The 21,297-nt window shown below is 31.3% G+C and overlaps 1 protein-coding gene across 1 annotated transcript; it reads left to right on the top strand.

Annotated features, from left to right (window-relative positions):
* Positions 1-1,744: 1,744 nt before the first annotated feature.
* LOC128164976 (relaxin receptor 2-like) lies at positions 1,745-11,293 on the top strand (the record flags this gene model as incomplete). Its single annotated transcript, XM_052829107.1, has 10 exons — positions 1,745-1,838; positions 5,671-5,915; positions 6,160-6,241; positions 6,322-6,420; positions 6,505-6,672; positions 6,852-6,950; positions 8,187-8,449; positions 8,551-8,635; positions 8,792-10,810; positions 11,130-11,293. Coding segments are annotated over 10 exons (3,318 nt in total), but the record flags the coding sequence as incomplete, so codon positions are not given.
* Between the last annotated feature and the right edge of the window lie 10,004 nt (positions 11,294-21,297).

Below are 21,297 nucleotides of genomic sequence, written 5' to 3' on the forward strand. Positions count from 1 at the left end.
ATACCATCGCCGCCAAGGGAAAACCATAGATAAATCAAAGTACTGAAGTACTGACGGGAGTTGATTTTATCGATTATCATTTATTCAAAATCAACGATATGTGATTTTGCATGGAAAGTAGTATCAGTAATCGAAACATTTCTGTAAAATTGTATGGATCCAGGCAAGATTGAACTCTTGTCTTGTTCAACCAAACGCTCGACTGTCTCCGTTTATCTCCGACAAGCAATATACACTCTGTTTTGTCGGATATTAACTGAGTCTGGTTGAACAAGACTACATTGAACTCCAGCGTAGGAATACATACGACTTTTAAAAATATCTAAACTGTATGTACAATTTAATATCTTACTATTTTCATGGTATTAATAAATAAGTTTTCTTGAAAAACAATGCTTCAGAATACATAGCATCGAATTTATCGATTATTTTCAAGAACTAAGTGTTGTCAGCGGAATTGATTTGTGCTTAGGTCCAAACACTGTTTCACTTTCGCTTTGCTAGAGTAAGTGCATAGGAGCGTTGATTAAAATCAACTCCCAAAAAAATGTTATGTGAAAAACTATGGAAACCTGTAAATCCGCAGCACAGCGAGGTAAAGAAATTAAATGGCGAATTCATTCTCACAAACCTAGTCATAAATATTATAATTTAAATAAACTTTAACATAATCTAAATTTGACTTGCTCGGGTAGAGCGTGCGCTAGAAACTGAACTTCAAAACCTAAGGATTCTACTCAAACACGTCATTCCCAAAACTCTTATCTTATTGGCTATTACTAAGTATACAAACGCTACAAAATATACGCAACGGAACGTTTTGGCGCAACAAATTGTTTACACGTCGTTCGGATAACTTTTTCTCGCTATACTAACGTAACGCGAGAAATTAAAATTATTTCTTACAAGATATATATTTGGTAATTGTGTTTTGTTTTCATCTCTTTTGATAATTTCTTAGGCAAAACTCTAAAAATTTGTGGTTATTTGAAAGTGACTGTGAAATGCTAACAGTAGATGCGGCTTTAAAAGAATGACTCTGTAAACAATGTTTGCTGTAAATATTATCTAAAATTATTAATTTTAGCAATAAATTGAGAAATTTTATATTTCACAAAGCGTAATTTTTGAAAAATTCATACCTTTAACATTGAAAGAGAATTCATTAAATTACGGTGTGTGAGTTACTTTCATTTTATGGTACATTACTTTAACGAAACGGAGGAAAAGTCAATTCAATCACAATGGGCGGCCCATTTATTTTAACTCAAGAAATAATTTAAGAGGAATTCTTTAAATGTAAAGTTTACTCAATGTTTAAGATTAAAAAAATATTTTTACAATTTTAAGACCTGACAAAAAAAAAGCTTGCCCCTGCTAAAACAATATCAAAGTACCGTAAGTACTGGAAATGTATTAGTAATATTGTTGTTATTTTGCATTAATGTTTCATTTTTACATACAATACAGTACTAGTTGACATACTTTCTCAAAAATATAAATGAAGAACACGTTCAACTAGTAAATCTACTTTTTACTGTTAATTCTTTATAGCATGAATGTATATTTACTTTAAAAAATAAAACAATAAGCTATCATAAAATGATTTTAAATACATTTTATATATACTTCTCAAAAGATATAGATGACTACAAGTAACATTTATAACGTGGACATTTCTGTTTTTATATTTTATTGTAGAAAATATTGAATGCTATGTATTTGTTTTTTTTTTAAAGATTCTTATACTTGTGAATTTTCAAAAGAAAACTGTACAATGGAACAGCTAAACAGCAAAACAATTAAGTGGGTTTACCGCAAAGCAAAATACGGGTTTGGTAAGTATTAAAACAATGTGATTTATCATGTGCACTTTTTCCAAAAATGTATATGCATAAATGCATATATGCATATGTTAAACCGTATATCCCTTTATTTTGGCGGCACACAATTAATGCAGATTTCGGCCTGCATGGTATACCATTAATTTGGTATGATAATTTAGATGAATGAAAAAAGGACAATCACAAACTGTCAACCATCTCAATTATTCATGCAACGAAATACATATTCAAAGCAGAGTCACGGACCTCTAAAAAGATAGAGGTAGGATCAGGTGCCTAGGAGGAGTGAGCATCCTCTGCTGACCGGTGTCGTATAATTTAAGGTCCGCCCTGTAAAATGGTCCGGCCGGACCTTTAATGTTAACATTTAGGGTCCGGCTTTCCCCTATAAGAAAAGATCCTACCCGTAGTCACTTATTAAAAGTTCTCTTAAAGTAATTATTCTTTTTGCTCCTGTACATGTATCTTAAAGATGTCTTTGTATATGTAATCCAATCGGACATTTGCGTATCGTACATGTATGACCGTATTACTAATTAAATTACTTTTGGAATATTAGATATTGATAGCGGGTTAGATTTTGACCGATTGTATACGAATCTAAAAAAAAAGAAAACCAGTAGTATTTTGACAATAATTTGCACACACTATTAATTCCCTTTGTTTTTAAATCTCTTCCGGTGTATATGTATTAACAGAGAGTTTCACGACAGGTGAACACGGGTAAAAGAAGCCCTGCAGGTACTCACACCTGTGCTAATCAGAATACACCCCTGAACTGTGAAAGAAAAAATGTGTCCGCTGTAGTGTTCTACACAACTTAGATTGTCTTTTTAGCTTGTGCTTTGTTTAATTTTCAGTAGGTCAGGAATGCATGATTATACACTAATAATTTATACGTCTTTAGGTAGATTTAACATTTATTTAGTGTATGATAAATGATAAGAGGCTGCATACATGTATATGGATTACATGAACAAAAGCGATATACGTTGACAATATAGTGAACATACGTAACTGTGATAACTATAAAGGCGTGAAAAAACAAACGGAAGTTAATTAGAAGACACATGTACCTATTATCAAAAAGTATGTTTTGATTGACTTCAGGTACATGTAGTGTTTATTCATTCTTTCTTTATTCACTGTAGGCTTAAAAGCCCATCCGTAGTTAAACAATGAATTAAGTACAAGTAGTTATAACATATTGAACAAGTTTTGATGTTCATCTAAATTACATTTTTATTTAGGGGGTAGGATACAATATCATTGTACAGAAAAGGTCCACCCCATTGAAATGCTGTATGTAAATGTAATTCACAGTATTTTTACCCGATGACCTTTTATTTTAGAGGTAGGATCCAATATTATAGTTCAAGAAAAGGTCCGCCTCGTTGAAAGAACTGGTCATACATGGATGTAGTTTAATATTCATTTGATTCTTGTTGTGACATAATATTTCACTTGATCTTCTTAATGTTGGAGTGGACATGAAATTGACCTCAAGGAAGTTTTTTTTTTTATTCATTCAGAGTAGTTACACATTATTTATAAGTATTCAAATAAATGATTTTCATCGTAAGATATTTCAATTAAAGGAATGAGACCCGGTACATGTATATATAAATGCATTGTGTCCCTAAAAAGATCGTAGAATTAATGTAATATTTAGTAAGAGAAGTTACTGCAGTAAAACATATTTATAATTAAGTTTTATCCGACGACTTTTTAAAAATGTGACAAAGGCCTGAAATCCATTGCAAACGATTGTCCGTCTTATTGAAATAATCTTAAAATATTAAGCTATGTTTGGGCTATTTGTCTGACGGTATTGATTTTCATCTAATGGCCTTTTTATTCTTTAAATTGGGGGAGGGGCCAAGAAATGCATTTCATAATGTTTATATGATACTTGTGAAAAAAAAATTAATGCTATATGTGGGTGTAACATGCAGGAATCTAAAATAAATTTTACCGGAGTGTCAACATTTGCCTTTTTCACACAAATATTTTCTTTTTAAGAAATTTTTAAACTGAATCAACATAAATTCTTTTAAGATACAAATTGCTAAGGCAGCCGAAGGAATGTGGCTCTTCGCTATTATTACATGTGTTTAATTTCTTATGAACAAATCAATTCCTTTGGATACTCCCCTTCTTTGATATTAACAAAGGCAAAAGTCTGATCCAAAAATATAATTATAGAATAAAGGATCGAAAAATTGAACATTTTATTATAATTAGCATAACTTACACATGTGCCCTAGTGCAAATAAAAATTAGCAATAATACGTACCGCTTGCAGGTATCGGTATTTAACTTAATTGTAACAAATATTTGATTTTGTAACGTGTCACGTTTTTAAGCGTGTATCATATTGGAAAGATGTGCAAAAAGAGGAAAATGTCCATTGTTTACATGATAATTTCAAACAGTCAAACACCTGAAGGTGTGAACCCTTCACACCTGCAGGGTGGTGTGTGTGTATATACCTGACTGAAGCCATTGTTTAATTAGTGACACCAATCAGTTTCATTTCCTGTTTATATAAGATCGACTGGCAAAATTAATGTTGAAATAAAAAAAACACCCCAGGTTTAAACTGTGTTTTTAATGTGAGTTTTAACTACATGTAAAATTGATGGATGTTTACGAACTCACCTTGGGTAAGAACTCCTTTTAAAGAATTACAAAACAATACCACTTATTTTATAACAAAATACTCGAAATTGAAAAAAAATACAAATGAAAAAATTTATACAGTACCCCGGACCTTTTATGTTAGGCGGACCTTTTCTTATACGGGCCGGACCCTTTTAGAGCACAGGCGGACCTTAAATGTTAACATTTATGGTCCGCCCCGGACCATTTTACAGGGCGGACCTTAAATTATACGACACCGGCCACATCATTTTCCTTCGTTAAAATTGTACTTTATATTTATTAATAGTTGATAAATTAATGTACTGAAGCAAAAATACTCAGTCAACATTACGAAGAGGCAAAGATTGAGATATGATCCTGATCTCATATACTTTAATATTTAAACAGAAATGACTAACATTTACTTAATATAAGCTAAGTATACCTTATTAACAATGGATTTTAATTTCATATATTAATGACACCCTATCACTAGAGTTAAATACACAGCTGAAACAGGGAAAATGAATATGAGGTTCATCCAATTAACATAACCTATAACATTAATTGGTTTTGTATTAACTATGAGTAAAGACACATTTGAAACTGTAACACTGTAAAAGGACGTAACATCGAGAGGGGGGGGGGGGGGGAGGGGCGGGAGTGGAGGAGGGCAGAGGGGCCTATCACCCCCCCCCCCCCCCACCACACACACACACTTTCTCCCGCAACAACGTTTTTGTCAAATATACATATAAAAAAACTGAATCATCATGGAGAAGCTCCCCATCCACCTTTTAGGTAGAATGAAATGAGATTGGAAAGAAATAAGGAAATTAAGACAAAAGATGAAATTATAGTTAGTCTACGCTACCCCCCCCCCCCCCCCGGTTTAGGATTTTCAAAAACGATGCTACGTGCCTGCTGTGTGAATGTAACAATTGTTCTTTTAATCATGCTCACATACTTTAAAACAAGTTATGAGAAATAAATTTCAAAAACTTATTGTGAGAACAAATTGTAAAAAAAGTACCAAAAAGTACCTTTTGGTGTTTTAATCTTGGTATTTTTTTTTACAAATCGCCTAAATAGGCAAAATTATTTCTCCGTTAAAAAAAGCTATACGGTTGTTGTTTTTTATGATAATTAATGTTAGCTCGAGCGATTGTTTTTGTTTTTGTAGAAAACACATTTGCTTTAACACTTGCTGAATTTTTGCCATCATTACAATCAGTACTGCCATCATTGAGATTACCCGAATTGCGCTTCCAAAAACCTGGAAGTTGTTTAGAAATGCATTACCAAAGCCACGGAATGCGTCTGGATATTAATACTGATAAACAAAACTTGACTAGTCTTTCTGCACATGGTATCTTTGATTGGAACGTCATGAAAGTTAACATTGACTATTCAACTAGTCTGTACCAGGTTTGCTAATTTCTGAGTATCATGAAATAAAAACCATATGTGTTTCATGTCATATCGCAGCATTCAAGACGATGATTAGATGTTATTTGAGTTGAAAATTAATATAATTATTTTTTTGAATTTACATGAAATATGAAAAGGGTATTTTAATTGCAATTAAAAAAAATCAAAATGAAATATCAATAGAATTAGTGGCCATTTCTTGAAAATCAATTGTAAAGTTTAATATGTCTTTTGATTTCAGATAACCATGACGCCGATTCCCTTTACATCTTCAGTTTATTTTGCTTTAAAGGATCTACGCATACTCAATACACCCTGCGAAGGTACTCACCTATAATTTAGAAACAGTTAATTTCCTTAAATTTGTTTCCAATTCTCAGATAACGTGTTTTCTTATTCAAAGATTGCTTTGCTTGTTTCGATGATTTGGCGTGCATTGCGAATGAAAACGTCTGTGATATGAATGTGGACTGTCTCGATAACAGTGACGAAAAAAACTGTGGTAAGTAGATTGAAAATATTTTTAATGCAATTTTGAAAAAAAAGTCATTGTTTAAGACCTTAATATTATTATGATTTGTTTTAGCTCTTGAGTGTTATATCGAAAACTATTATGAGGGATTTAGAGAAAAAACAAAATTCCGTCATCAATGTGTTAAAGGTGCTTGTAAATTTGACTTCAAAAGCAAAGGAAAGCCGGGTTGTTCCATTGATTCTGAACAGAAGTGGGAAGAATGCAGCGTTCCAAAATGTAGTAAGAATTAATTTTTGGGACAAACACTGTTATATTTTGCCCATTTTTGTAAAACAAGCCCACAGACATAACAAAAGTGTTCATTTATTTTAAATCAAATGTTTTGATATGAAGGTATTATTAAAAGTCAACATTCTTTATCATTGGAAAGTAAAATACCGTACGTTCTCGTTTTACAGAAATAGAGAGTTTAAATTGCAATTTTGAAAATAATATGTGCAACTGGAAATTCCCACACCATGGAGCGAAATGGGAGAGGCGCAACTCGAAATATCATGGTGAATTCTCTTTCTCTCTCTCTCTATCTATCTCTCTCTCTTTATATATATATTGGAAGATTTAAATTGCATATATAGAGAAAAACACATAACTGTGTAGTTTATGAAACAGCAAATCACGTTAGCTATCTAACCTTGGGAGTTCATCCTGACGACGCGATGAAAACAAAACGCTTTGGTTGTATTTCTATACTAGAACTTACCGCAAAAATGTCTCCCAAGACTTTTATTTGACCACCAGTAAGCATCCTTATTCACTATTTTTAACTTCGAATCATAAGGCTAGTGTTTGCTTTATGAAACATCAACAACTGTTTTTCGGCCGAGTCAATTCAAACTATCGATCATTCGCAACTTTGTGTATGTTAACAAACTAGATCATTCAGGTCATCTGATCAGTATTTCAATTTAATCAGGTAATTAAGTTTGAAGAAAAATATTAAGCTATAAAAAATTATTTCAAAGTTTATTTCAGTGAAACATTACATTAAATCAGTTTACTAATTTTTTAATGTTATAACATATTTCCGATATATAACATATCTCCGATATGACGTACTAACTTGTATTGCGCAAGGTCACAAGGAATTGTTTCAAAAGCTTTATAATATAAACCAAATTGTATGAGATAAAAAGAACATCTATAATTGTGTGATTTTATATTTGTTTTATCCAAGTCGTTGAAATGGTTATATTCGCTCGGCAAGCCTTGCGAATATATATAACCATTTCAACTTGTTGGAATATATATATATATATATATATATATATATATATATATATATATATATATATATATATATATATATATATATATATATATATGTGTGTGTGTGTGTGTGTGTGTGTGTGTGTGTGTGTGTGTGTGTGTGTGTGTATGTGTGTGTGTGTATTCTTTAAATCCAAACTAAAATCGCATTTCCCTGAAGTAAATTGTCTAGTTTTATTTATTCGATATTTGTCAAATCTCCATTTCATTGTATACTTTAAATAAATTGCAGGTAAAAACATCATTTTTTAAAGAAATTTTAATTATTCAATATTATATTATTGCATATATAATAATGTAGACTCCACTTACTGTGATCCGCCAGAGCGTGTTCAAGTACCCTTTTTACTAATTTTTTAATGTTATATAATACCAAATTTGTATGCAGTTTATTTGGTCAATGTCGTTATTTATAAGTATAGATTTCATCACCATTTTATTGCTAAAATGGTTTTTTTTTGTTTCAGCAGACGGCATGGTTGTCTCGGCCACATTGAGTCCGTACTTGTATATGACTAACACATCCATTTTATACAGTACACCACAACCTGCATCATCTGAATTTGGTTGTTTGACAGTCTCCTACTTAGGGCAGGGTGTCCACTTACAAATTTATATTACTCAAGGCACCTTATATACACCAGACAAAATGGTTTTCGAACGACGGGATATTGACTCCAAACTTTTTGCTTCGACAAGCATCCAGACGCCGACTAATATTCCATATATGGTACTATTTGTGTATATATTGCTTCTGTATTGGGATAAAGAAAACCCCAAGCAGCATATAAGTAAATTGGACTTATATTATATTCAGTTTATCTTTTACAGGTTATCTTAGTTGGAACGCTCAGTGAAACCCAAGTAGGCATAATACAGATTGAAAAAATAAGCTATAAAATTGGAATTTGTGCCGGTACATTTCGTTGAACATTTTTTAATATAACATTTATATTTTTATATAACATTCAAATTACAAATGAATATTCGAAAATTTAAAATTAAAAAGTTAGTATCATTGTAATCCATGCTTTCTTATGCATCAATAACATGATAATCTTTCATTTTATAGACAGAGATCCATGTAGCAAAACACAGTTTCAATGTCAAGATGACAGTTGCATTGATGTTGGTGACTTTTGTAATGGATTAACTAACTGTCCGAATCAGGAAGATGAATCAGCATGTAAAAACACCAACAACAGCAACAACATAACGTGTTTAAAGGACATCTCTAATTGTCCAAAACATTGTCCTGCTCACTGTCATTGTAATGGATACATTTTTAAATGCAAATCCCCGGAGAACGTAACAAAAGAAGTCAGAGTTCTTGATTTAAGCTCTAATGCTTTTGATTTAGAAAACCTTGAAAACTTTGGCTTGTTGGTACATTTAAACCTGTCAAGGTGTCGTATAACAGATTTAAGGAGTCTTGTAGAACGATTAAATTCGCATAGTCTTCAAAATTTGGACCTGTCGTATAACAATATTGATAAAATACAATGGAAAACATTCGCTGGAATGCCAAACTTACTATACTTAAATATTTCAAATAATCAGATTGCACTTTTTGTAATGGATTTCCTTGCGTTTACTCCAAAATTGAGACATCTGATTGGAATGAATACTAAATTTATGATAATAATAGGTGTGTCTGTTTACAATCAAATAAATGCAAGTCTTGAGTTGTTAGATTTACAAAACAATAACATAAAAGATGTTATACCCCGCAAAGCATTTCATTCCCTGAAGTTTGTGTCGAAAATAGTTTTGCGTAACAACGATATCACAAATACTGATTTCTATTTTTCAACATCGATGAAAATGCTACATGATTTAGATCTAAGTTTTAATTCAATTCAGAATATAAGTGATTATATGTTCGATGGCCTAGATGGATTGAGAAATCTTAATTTACAAAATAACCAGATATCAATTTTAGCTGAATTTTCGTTTTCAATACTTAAGTCTTTACGTACACTAAATCTTGCATATAATAATATACATACCATTGATAGATTGGCATTTCAAAACCTTTTTTTACTTGCTAATTTAAATCTAACTGGTAACAAATTAAAATATTTAGCCCCCGAAAGATTTGTTGCTTTGGTGAAACTTCAAGTTTTGGACTTGTCAGGCAATGGTTTACAAATATTAGCGTATGATGCCTTTAAAAGTCTAGAATCAGTTACGTATTTATACATTCACAATAACGAACTAACCGTTTCGAGAACCATGTTCCAAGGTCTCTGTAATCTTGAATGGCTGCAGACAGATTCTTATTTAATTTGTTGTGCAAAACCTTTAACAGTTAATTCATCAAAATGCATATCACCACGGGATAGTATTTCGTCTTGTGAACAATTGATAGATGTTGGATTTCTTGCACAGATGATATGGTACATGGCTCTTTTCTCCGTGATTGGAAATGCATATGTCATATACTATCGCATACAGGGCGAAATAAGAAGAAACGCTTCACAAGGTGTCTTTGTCTTGCATCTAAGTATTTCCGATTTACTAATGGGTGTGTATCTATTCATCATAGCCATTGCCGATCTGCAATATCAAAACATTTATGGATTAAACGATGGTCAATGGAGATATAGCACGGCTTGTACTGTAGCAGGGATACTGGCTACAACATCCAGTGAAGCATCGGTGATTTTTATATTTCTTATTACCATTGAAAGATACATTGTTTTGAAACATCCATTTTCTGCGGGAATTGCAAAAAAAAGACGGTTGATTCTCTTTGTCACAATGGTTGCTTGGTTGATTGCTATTGTGTTTGCAATTGTACCCTATTTAGTATATTCTGACTTCTATAGCAGGTCTACAGTATGCATGTCTCTACCCTTAACACGAGAAAGGACATCCGGTTGGTTATATTCAACCTTTTTGTTCATCGGATTCAATATGTTTATTTTTATGGCTATTGTTATTGGACAACTGCTGATTTATATACAGGTCAAACAAATGGGAAAGAAAATAAATAACGACAATACGAAGCGGGAAATGGCAGCGTTTAAATCTCTCTCATATGTTGTTTTGTCGGACGCATTTTGTTGGATTCCCATTATAGTTATCGGTAAAAAAAATATTTTATAATATTGTGTAAATGTTCAAATCCTTAGCATTTCTCCTATTGATTCCCAGTCTTAAGTTGCTCATGATAACAAACTGTAAACAATACTTAATTCGATAGTGAAAAATATAGATAAGCATTTAAATACATACAATGTATTATGTTTTGCATGTTTAAAATCAATTAATATTTTAATACCTTTTATTATTTTTTAAATTTTAATTAGATCCAGTTTCTTTCACTGCACTAGATTAATAATACAGTATTATATACAATGTTGTTTAAAAACGAAACTTTCTGATTGCATAACCCATAATTTTAGGACTACTTGCCAGTGGAGGAGTGGATATTCCGTCGGACGTCTACGAGTTACTTATTTCGTTTTTACGAGTTAATTGTCTTGTTATAAGAGAAAAGATGTCGAAACTGCGAGAAAGGTCTCGTTATTTTGCGCTATTATGCAAAATGGATGAACTTAAAAATTAATTAAATTAGTCAAAAAAAATGTTAGAAGAAGGGTCAAAGCAAATTGAATAATAAACTAATTGACCAATTTATTAACATGAAGGAGAATTTGTTTTCAGACTCCAAAATGTTAATAAACATAAACAATTATTTTCAATATTGGTTGTGTTTGAATATAAAAACCACAATCCGGAGTAAATCCCGTATATCCATGATTGAAACTTAATAGTCATCTGTAACTAATACTAAATAGAATTGCTTTTTATGACTAGGGCTAACTATTATTTGCTTTAGAGTGGGATTGTAATATACATTGAAAATCTTTCCAATTAATCATATAAGGGTAAAAATCAAATTCTATCATTTTATCTAGAAATTTATAAATAATGATTTTTTCATTAACCAATATTGAATAAACGGAAAGAACTAATAGTCTTGGAGGTATGGGTTTGATGAACGAGGAAAACTTAAATTTGTAATTTATATATATATATCAGTGTGTGTTTACGTACAGCAACCATTATATATTCATTTTATTATAACGATAATTTTTCGTAGTTATGAGAAAATTAACTCATAATAACGAGGCCTTTTCTCATCACTACGAGCTATTTAACTATTATTTTCTCTATTTCTCTAGAAAATTTTGGTATTTACGAGATCTTTTCTTATGATTGCGAGATCTGCTCTGTAGCAACCTCTAATGATACAACGTCCACTAATGATATAATGTTGCATTAGTGGTCAGGATGTTGACCACTAATGATATAATTTTATCATTAACGAACAACCTAACCGTCCGCTAATGATATAATTTTAGATTTATATCATTAGCGGTCAAAAACCGTAACCTCTAATGATATGGAAAAAAAAATGAGAAATAAGGACTACCTTGACCATTAATGATACACATGCGCACACATTTTTAATTACATTAGTGGATGGATTTGCAACCTTTAATGATATAATATGATATAATTTAATATAAAATTATATATATATATATATATATATATATATATATATATATATATATATATATATATATATATATATATATATATTCGAAATTTTAAATCGTACTTGAGTATACCTGAGCTATATACTTACAAAAGCAAAGTATCAAGGAAAAATGACGATATTTACATTTGGAAAAAAAAAACTTAAGTGACGTCATAAATGGAGAGGTCATGGACAATGGTGACTAATGTTGAGTCTAATATGTTAGACAACCTCTGTATAACGTTTGATAAAGATTTGATTTTCATACGATACTGCATAAGAATTGGTTAATTTTTTTTTTGTGGGGGGGGGGGGAGGGCATTATTTGATCATATACATGTATATTGTCCTTTATTGTAAAATACACCATTCTGACATTACCCTGATATTTTGCCTTTTTACTTGAACTGAAATAGTCGCATACAGACAAAATACATACCATTTATGACTTCGTCTGTTTACTTGAAGATCCAATTTGATTATCATTAATCAAAAAGGAGTTGTGCTAAATATGTTTAGTTGAAGAAAGTTTGAAGAAAAGCAATTTTGCGATATTAAAACATTATTGATAAACTTTTAGCGGGATTTTATTAACATGAAAAAGGTCCAATTCATAAGACTTATTCTGCCTGGTGCAGGCAGAAAGCTAACCTTGCACAACGCAAACAAAAGTCACACGGGTTTCATATTTTATTTTGTGTGGAAACGTTGCCGTCATGAATAATATTGGTAAAAAACTACAACAAATAGAAATAACAAATTACTAAATAGGAAAATATAGAATTTAACTTTATACCTTTAACTGTAAATTACTTTAAAGACCATAGTGGTGTGCCATACTTTTAAGAATGTTTTATCTGTAAAATAAATTTCCATCTGTAACTACTGTGGAATCATTAGATTTCGTGGTGGCTCAATTCTCGTGGAATTCGTGGGCACCTCTCATCCACGAATTAACATCCTCCACAAATTAATAAATAAGTGTTATAAAGTCATATTTCCTTTGTGTGTTTAACAGAATACACAAAATTACGTCCCCACGAACTTGTAAAATTTAAGCGATCCACGAAAATTGGCCCCCACGAAATTTAATGATTCCACAGTATACTTCAAAAATACAATTTAATACTAACAAATTTAAGCAATTACTTCAATAAAAAGACTTACTTAGTGGTTCGAGGCACGCATCTAACAAGATTGAAGACGATTGACAAAGTGAGACCGGACTGGTCAGTAAGGCTGACAGGAAGTGAGTGATTGACCAGATATAGTTAACTTGTACCAAAAATGATTACAGGGTATATTAAACTCAAAGTGGTTAGCTTGTAAAAAAACTATTTCTGAAGAATTTTAAAATTAAACCATAGACAACACAAGACTATTTGCTATTATGGTCTGTAGCACAATTGAATCACTAATTTATTGTTAAGTTGAATATGTGGGTTTGTTAATTATACCTTAGAACAACAAAGAATATGAAATAATGTTGGTTGAATTAAAACTACTTCAACAATGGTGATTATGTCGGTGTAACAAAAAATGTTAACCCGGGTTGAAAATTGACCCGGGTTTGATAAAATTATATCATTAGTGGTCAACATTCTGTCCACTAATGCAACATTATAACGTTAGTGGACGGTGTATCATTATATAAATAGTGCCCGTTTGGGAGGGTAACAGTTGAAATTGACACCCCGAGAGAACCATTGTCAACCGACGCGAAGCGGAGGTTGACAATGGTTTTCGAGGGGTGTCAATTTCAACTGTTATCCTCCCAAATAGGCACTATTTATTTTATTATACTGAATGTCTTAATTTTAGAGAAATTTTTCTGCTTTTGTATAGAAATGACGTGAATTCTACGGCGAACTGTACGCGCATAATTTACGCGCATGTAACAATTCGTTGTGTAACCCGTTGCCAAGTGTGTTGCTAACGCTGAGGGTAATAGAACAAATTATCAACTGCGTCTAAACCAATCAGATTTCAGTATTTAACATGAAAGTATAATAAAAGAGGTTGCTACATACCACGTTTTCAGTCAAATGAAATATTAAATGATTGAAGTCAGAAAAATCAACCTTTGAAATGTCAAATTACCCAAGACGGCAAATATAGCGGATAGTATGAAAGAGTTAAAGTTTTGAAACCGAAACTTTTAAGTACACACATGTACAATTAAACTGTGAAGAGCAAGTTACACTTCTGTTCAAAGACAGTTCAAAACTCTGAAGTCGGAGTCAATTTTCAACAGGGTCAGTTTTCAACGTGTCGATGTCCTTAGAAGTTTGAAAAATATTTTTCAAGCTGTTGAAAACTGACCCCAGGTATAATTTCACGACTTTTGGTATCAATTGTTCAACGTTGAAAAATGATATCCGGGTCAAATTTCAACCCGGGTCAAGATTCCTCGTTACGCCGGCGAATGCGTCATAAATGTCCAATACTCCCTAACACACCCACAAACAAGTTTCTGTGTAGTGTTTGTATCTGTATTGAACACAATATTTTTTCTGTCAAATCAAGATATGTAGCTTATTAATCATAATTTTGTTAATCTTGCAAGTTTAAGAAAAGTTATTGTTAAGTTGAATTAATTAAATAATCACTGATCGCGACTTGTCTGATAAAAATATGAAAACTGCTCATTATTGTGCTGTCAGTTAATTATCATGACTTCTCAAAATAAATTAAAGTTGAAGCGATTTACCGGAAATATAACATAAACGGCCGGTATTGGTTTGACAATCTTAGCAAACCACGGTCAACATGAACGATCATGGTGGAGAGAGATATATATAAACGGACACCGGACCATGGCTTGAGACGATGTTGTTTGACATATATTCCTTTTAGCTCTATCTACACAGTTTAACAACAAAAGACAGAGTTCTTAGTCTTAATAACAAACTGTTACTATCGGGAAAAAAAACCCAAACAAAAACAAAAATCCATATCGGCATGAATATCGGACAATATTAGGAATTAAAACATGGAGCTGAAATTTTTTTATCAGATACAAAATAATTAGGTAGAGCAAGTTCCATTTCAGAGACAGTTCAAAAACCTGTAGTTGGTCAATTTTCAATGTGTGAGGTCATCAGAGATTAGAAAAAAACCCTTTTTTGAGCTGTTGAAAAATGACGTTTGGTCGCAGTTTTAACGTTAGAAAAGCCCCCGCCCCTCCTCCCCCCCCCCCCCCCGCCCTCAATATCCCAAATCAATAATCAATGTTGAAAAATGAAATCCGGGTATACATTTCTCGACTTTTGGTCTCAGTTTTCAACGTTAAAAAAGCCCCCCACCCCCACCCCCTCCCCGAATCAATAATCAATGTTGAAAAATGAAACGCGGGCCAATTTTTAACTTGGGTTAATATTCTTTGTTACAACGACATGATCCCTATTGTTTAAGTAGTTTTAATTCAACCAACTTTAATTGATATTCCTTGTTGTTCTAATCTATAATTAACAAACCCATATATATATATATATATATATATATATATATATATATATATATATATATATATATATATATATATATATATATATATATATATATAATCTTTTATCATATTATATCATTAAAGGTTTCAAATCCATCAACTAATGCAACTTAAAATGTGTGCAAATGTATATCATTAGTGGTCAAGGTAGTACTTATTTCTCAGTTTTTTTCCATATCATTAGAGGTTACGGTTTTTGACCGCTAATGATACAAATCTGAAATTATATCATTAGCGGACGGTTAGGTTGTTCGTTAATGATAAAATTATATCATTAGTGGTCAACATCCTGACCACTAATGAAACATTATATCATTAGTGGACGTTGTATCATTAGAGGTTGCTACACTGCTCTCATTATAACGGTATCTTTTCTCGTTATTACGAGATAAAAGTACTTTTCATGTGTTCTTATTTGTCTTCCGTAGAAAACATTCGTATGATTATGGTGTAAATATGGGGAATTCGAATTAAATAAACAAGAGTCATAAAATGTCAAACAGTAATGAAATTTAACAGACTGTCAGTTTATCATAGATTACATACCTATGTCTATTATAGTATCGTTTTTATTAAGAGTATAATTGTTCGATTTCTGTCACATGATTGTGCTTTAAATTCTGTTACAAACCTTATTATACTATAAACAGAACATTCATAGACCTTGTCAAACTAGGAAAAGATTTTCATGACAAAATACTTTGGCACGTGCGACATTGTGACATCATAATAGCAAAATCAACACCTATACATTATGAACAAAATATTTCACTATTACATGTATACGCTTGAAGAGAATTTTTATTTATCATAATAAAACAGTTGTAGCCTTTTGATATCAGTCAATACATGGTTTATCGACTTGATGAGAGTTAATATATCAATCTCCGACTTAGTCCGCGGTAATTATACTCTCGTCAGGTCTAAAAAACCATACATGTATATTGACCTCATCAAAACGCTATTATTGTATAAATTATAATTCAAACAAAAACACTTTACTTACATAATGGTTACCTGATCATCTTTAGACTGCAAATATCTGCATAAAAAGGTATTTTAATGCATTTAAGCATGTCCAGCGGTTTTCAATTTTATAAGGTCCTTTATTGAGCCGGGACTGAGTTGGCTATTAAAGTTAAGGTAAGCGATGTAGACTAATGGTTTATGTTTTATTTCAGAAAATAAAATCCCAGAACAGCATACCTTTGACTTGAAGTATACATGGATATCAGCAGAGCCGAAAATAAAAAATTATTCATATGACACATGTAGTATCATCTATGAATAAAAAGTAGACTGTGTTTTTTTCATTCTGATATCATTTTCACTTATCTTTATTGACTCAATTTTAGTTTAACTGAATTCATTGAATAAATTATAAAGAAAGACATATCTAATAAAATTTGTTTTATTGTTTATTTTTAAATCATATGATTTTGTTTTATCATGCCATTAATTCTACATGACGTGGAAACTGAAAAAAGCTTATAAAAATATATGTTACATTTTGTTTACTGTTTAAGTTTGGGTCATCTCACAATGTTGAAAAAATTGACTTATGAATCAAATAGCAAAAACAAAAAGGCTGCCTGAAATCTGTCTTGTTTAAGTTTGAATGCATTACCTTTTAAAACACTTATCAAAAAAGATTTTTGGTGTAATAAGGGTTGAAAGATTCTGCATAAAATGGAAGCTAAAGAGTGATACAGCTCCTGGTGTGAATCATCCCGGGAATGATATACCCCAAAAGCATATGCACAAAACAAAATGATTCTATAGCTAGAAATGTACTGTTCAACATAAATATTATATACAGCTGGCTATCTTTATCTTTTGTGACTCAACAGACAGCGCATGAAGTATGCTGCAAAGTATAACTTCTGAATGCTTACATTAATTACGTGCTGATGCATATGCAAGATCTAAATTATATTTGGCAGCCGCAGGATAAAATTACTGCGGTCATAAAGCCGTAATAATTAATCATAATCAGCTAAAATCGATTACATATTGCTAACTTCTCATTTGTAATCAGTAATTACCCAATTTTCTGATGACAAGTAATCGTAATTTAATCGAAACTCACAAAAACCTCTGTGATAATGAATACTTTTTATTTAGTTTGATGATTACAATTATGAATTCAAATTGACTAGAATCCTTATCTGCTCTTCTGCAATTAAAAAAAAGTTTCTATTTACAAGTGGTCATGATTTTTCTAATCTAGCTAAATTTTGTACTAATATAAAAATTCTATATTTGTTCGATTTTCCCAAGGTATAACTTAATAACTTGTGTTTATACTTTGTCCAACTGTTGCTTTAAAACTTCTTCAGACACCTCTTTTTGCAATCATAACATCAACACAAACAATTATATAAGCCCCTTTAGGGCTATAAAGATATATAAAATGTTGGACAACACGTCTTGTCACATATGCAGCTGCATCTATCTTATCAATTGCAAGATTTGCTTTGAGTAATACAGGGAAATATGTGAGATCGTATCTATCTATCTATCTATCTATCTATCTATCTATCTATCTATCTATCTATCTATCTATCTATCTATCTATCTAATTATCCATCTAATTATCTATCTATCTTTAAACATTTTTGTACAAGTATGAACCCTTCCAATTAGGAATGTTTAAATATTGTTTTGTCAATTGAAATTCAGTTGATGATTACCACTATAAAGTGTATATACAATTTTTGATAACGTTACGGTGCTAAATGCAACGTCATTAAAACGTGACTGAAATGACCCACTATATAAACAATGACACTCTTGAATAAAATGAAGAAATTATCAAAACTTCTATCTTATTAAGTAACACTAGATTTTGACCCGTGCGTGCACGGGTTGACATTGCATATTGGACATTTACGAAATAGGTACATCGACACACCTTATTATTGACATTTACATAACAAAGCTATAAGCCTACAATAATGCTATTAATTTCACTTCACTAAATACTAATTTGAATAATCTAACTGGTTTTCGGGAAAAGCCCTCACCACAGTTAGAATGCCCTCCTTATACCCGTAATGTAGCAGAAAATTGCTGAATCGCTCCGGAACGATTTTGGAGAAAGTTAATGAAGTTGCCTTGAAAATAACAGTCAAATTCATCACAACAAACCTTTTTGAGACTGCAAATACCTTTCAACTAAAACTTTCAATCCATAGAATGGAAGAATTCAACACCTTTTCACCAACGTACACATATTTTCTTTGTAAAACTGGGTCCGTAGGACATTTTTCATTTTTACGATAAAACATATTCTATCTTCACTCTCCTAACAAATATAATGTAACTTTTTTTGGCATGTAATCAAATGATTTTATCATCACGAAGACAAAAGTACTTCAAATGTATATTTGTTATCTTATACTCTCTCATAAGAAATCATTAATATATACATGAACAGAATATATAGCAAAAGTCTAATGAAAATTTACCCGTATTTGTATTATCATTTCTGAGTTTATTCATGCAGATGTGATATTGTGGAAACATAAACTAAAGATCCCGTTAGCGTGAATGTATTGCGCAAGCGCAAGATTGTAAAATCCAAAAAATCCAGGTGATTTCCGGGATTTTTTTTAGGAATTTTCGTTGATACTTAATTAGTGAAGCTTTACTGAAAAAAAATAAAAACAAATTGGTAATCTTCAAGTACCAATGATGTCTAAAATATATAAAACAAAAGACAGTATTCTTCCGAATTCTCGATATTAAAGACCAAAAATTCGAGTCTATTATTTTAATATAGTTGTATAGATACATGTATTCCTTACAAATTTTTAGTAAAATATGGTCAAATTAGGAGATATGGTCACCTTTAACGTTAACCCTCCCTAGTTCTTTAAAATTAGATTTAGCTGTTGATGATACAGATATTAAGTTTCTAATTTGGAAAATCCTATTTGATTTCGACAAAATTGGTTGAAAACATGTACATATATAAACAATCATAAGCTTAACAAATTCGAGATATGTATGCCACAAATTCATAAAGCATAAACGTCATATTTGTAAAAAAGAATAATATTCAAATGCATAATTATCATTATTGCGTGATTTGGATTTTCTTTAAAATCTTGAGTCTTGATACCCGTATTTCTTCTTAAACGTGGTTTTAACTTGTTCACAAACATGACAAAAATATGACACGATTTCGTTGCGAGCAACGAGGAGGACTTCCGTCCGATTTTCGGTGAGGATACACATGTATGACTTTGACTTTGATTTAAGACAACGAAACATGTCGTGGACAAAGGGACGGAGTCTTAATGCTGTATTTTCTGTATTGCTTTTCGATAACGTTTTCCTTTAAGAGAAAAAAAAAGGATCAAACGTATGAACTTCCAGCCCCTTAATATCCCTAATTATATAATACATGAGAAAAGTAAAGAGCTATATATTGTATAATAGTTATAAATTGTATAATAAATACCCCTCTTATTTTGAAATTTGAAAGACCAGTCCCTTGTTCTTTTGGCCTAATGATTCTTAACATATCGTTCAAAAAGTGTTCATAAAATTTTTACCGTTATTGAATTTTTTTGTTTTAGATTTTAAAAGAAATAAAAGATTTTTATTACTGGTCCTAATAATCCTTTTATAACCCAACACTTGAGAAAAAAAATTATATTGTACATGTACACCCCTGCAAATGTTATTGTCATTTAAATTTAGACCACGCGGTTTTTTTTACCCTTTCAGTTTCTCAGTAAAAATCCTGTCTCGTGTTTATAGTATATTTCATAGAATCTAAGTACTTGTATTCAAATATAAAATCTAGAATTTATTAATTGATTTTAAACTTTATCTATCTTCATTTATAGATGGATAAAATGAGTTTTAGAAATAAATGGGACAATAGAAAATATAGTTTTTTTCTGCTGTTGCAACAGTTAACATCCTTAGTAGCGATCCCCAAAGGATTAATTTTTGATCCGCGCCTGACCTAGTAATAGCATCTGTAGTGAGACAGACTATTCTATTTTATGCAGAATGTTCCTTGAAAATGGCTCGATAAACGAAGTTTTAATACAAAACAGACACGCATTTACTTTTTAAAAAGCGTGGTATTGCACACCAAAAGAAACAAACATGGCTAAGATTTTATTAAAAAACCCAATGTTTATATTTTCAACCACGTGAAGAGTGGTTAAACACGAACGATAACTCTGTTCTGAATATCATCGTTTAGTTTAAATAACCACTAGATGATGAAATAAGACATATATGCTATATCTTAATAGATCTTCATGTTTTAATATAAATCAAAGTAGGATGTGCTATGAAAAAAACGACCAATTCTTACGTATTATGTGAATATTATCCGAACACTTATACTTCCGCTCGAAATTTCACAAGAACAGAGCAAATGTCGGGGAATTCTCGTGAACTTTCATTCGAGCACTTCTGGATTTATTACATACTTAGCAACGATAAAGAAACATTCCGAACACATTCGCAGGGGTGTTGTGTAAAGAAT

Source organism: Crassostrea angulata, chromosome 10, assembly GCF_025612915.1.
Source record: "Crassostrea angulata isolate pt1a10 chromosome 10, ASM2561291v2, whole genome shotgun sequence".
Lineage (NCBI taxonomy): Eukaryota > Metazoa > Mollusca > Bivalvia > Ostreida > Ostreidae > Magallana > Magallana angulata.